The sequence below is a fragment of the Cyprinodon variegatus genome, unplaced genomic scaffold (genome assembly GCF_000732505.1).
Source record: "Cyprinodon variegatus isolate N-32 unplaced genomic scaffold, C_variegatus-1.0 Scaffold479, whole genome shotgun sequence".
In the NCBI taxonomy this organism is placed as follows: Eukaryota; Metazoa; Chordata; class Actinopteri; order Cyprinodontiformes; family Cyprinodontidae; genus Cyprinodon; species Cyprinodon variegatus.
The window spans coordinates 451,409-453,500 of NW_015150932.1; the positions used below are offsets into that span (position 1 = coordinate 451,409).

Consider the following 2,092-nt stretch of genomic DNA (forward strand, 5'->3'; position numbering starts at 1 on the left):
ACGACTTTAATAACAGTAGATTTAAATGGTTAATGACAGTAATCCATTAGTTTTCTTTTTTTTTTTTGATTTTACAAAACACTATGCAATTGTTGTGTTCATATTTATTCACCATCTTTACTCTGATGCCAGCTAACCCAGCTCCCATGCTGTGCAGCCAGCTGCTCCTAACATTCACCTGCAGTTTCAATTTCAATTCAGTTTATTTCTATAGCTCCAATTCACATCATGTCATCTCAGGTTAGTTTCCAGTTCACCAGATCATCCAGTCAGATTGATTCAAAGTTTTCTAGAACAGGAAGAAGGCTCCAGTAGAACCAGACTCAGCGTGTTTGATCTTTAAATGAATCCAGCTGCTGTGGAACAGGGAGGAGCTATTCTGGCAGCCATATTGGATTCAGGTGTGTTGCCCTCACTGCTTTAGAGTTTAGAACAGGCAGCATCAGAAGACCGGCGGCGGAAAGTATTGGAGATGTTTGAAGGAGGGTTAGCCGTCTGGGCTACGGCTAACCCTAGTTTGGAAAAACTGCAAACCAACCAAGAAAAGGCAGCTGACCTGTGGTGGGAGGGGCTATTATTCTAAGAGCCAATCAGAACTCTGGACTAGCTGATAGCATCTAGATGGGAACATTGGTCTCACTCTCCATCAAGACACTGAAATAAGTTACAAGCAAACAAAATATAAAAGACGCATATCCGACACGCAGTCAGATGGACGGGTGAGACTTCATGATGTCATAAACTCTACAACCTTTGACCTCTGACCTTGATGCTGTTTGCTCCAGATCTTCCCCTAGCTAAGCTCTGAGGTGGCATGGAGCAGATGACAAACTCTAGGGGCTGAATACTTTTAGACAGCGCACTAAAACATATTTTAAATTATTTATTTTCTTCATACGGCAATACATAATACCACATAAAACAAGTCTATGTTTCTAATGTGGAAAAACATGGAAAAGTTCAAAAGGTGTGAATAGACCCATACAGTATGCTGGTGAAGATTCTCAGTCATAAAAAAAGTTTAAAAATCAATCCACTGGACTTGGTTTCCAAGGTCTGAAGACGTTTCTCTTCCCATCCAGGAAACTTTCTCACTGTGAATTCAAACATTTTGAATTGAGAAAGCTTCCTGGATGGGAAGAGAAACGTCTTCAGACGTTGGAAACCAAGTCCAGTGGATTGATTTTTAAACTTTTACGGAACACCAATACAGCGAAATAGGTTTAAAAGAACACGTTTTATTAATGGTTGTCATAGTTACGGGGCTGACAGTTTTTAAATGTTTCAGAAATAAAATAAATGTTTTTCCTTCTGATGATCTTCAGGAATAGAGGTTAATATTTTTTATTTTCTGCCTGTTTCTCATGAGCTTAAATAGAAACAGGAAAGTCCAATACTTTCACAGAAAGGAACTAAACTGATTGAGTTGAACATTTTCTATGTTACATTTTCTATGCTACAGAAAGTCATCCTGCTCTTCCTTCCTGCAGCTCATTCAGGGTTTATTATTAATATGCATCATCAGATTCTGTGCATCTAACATCTCCTCCGTATTGTTTTTGTCCCACTGAGGCTGCCGTCACTTCCTGGTTGTTGTTGTTTGTTTCAGAGGGTGATCTCCGCTGTGATCGCTGCGTCTGTGGTGGGCCTGGCTGAGCTCTACGTTCTGGTCCGGACCGTGGAGGGAGAGTTAGGGGAACCGTAGCAACACATGTTGGGATTTTATTTAGTTTGGGGTATTTATTTAAAATGTGTTTCTTTTCTTCATCTTTATTCAATTAAATATGAAAAACTTTGATTATGATTATTAAATGTTTGTCCGTCAGCTTGAGCCTCCAGTTCTGTTTCTTCTGTTTTATAATGTGATATTTTTCTTATTATTATTAAGTCTTATGGTTGATGCAAGGTGACTATCACCCAGAAATTAGTCACAGAGAAAGAATTATTTCAATTCACATCATGTCATCTCAGGTCACTTTATAGATCCACATCAATCAGATCATCCAGTCAGATTGATTCAAAGTTTTCTATCTAAGGAAAACCAGCTGATTGCATCGACTCATTGACTCTTCAGCAATCCCTCACACTAAGC

General features: G+C 39.1%; 1 protein-coding gene across 1 annotated transcript in view; it reads left to right on the plus strand.

Moving 5' to 3' along the window:
* Positions 1 to 1,833, plus strand: part of tmem199 (transmembrane protein 199) — a 4,652-nt gene extending 2,819 nt beyond the window's left edge. The window contains exon 6 of the mRNA XM_015389895.1: positions 1,610 to 1,833. Within this exon, the coding sequence (XP_015245381.1) occupies positions 1,610 to 1,705 (96 nt within the window). The 3' untranslated portion in view covers positions 1,706 to 1,833. The remainder of the gene's footprint in view (positions 1 to 1,609) is intronic.
* Positions 1,834 to 2,092: the final 259 nt, after the last annotated feature.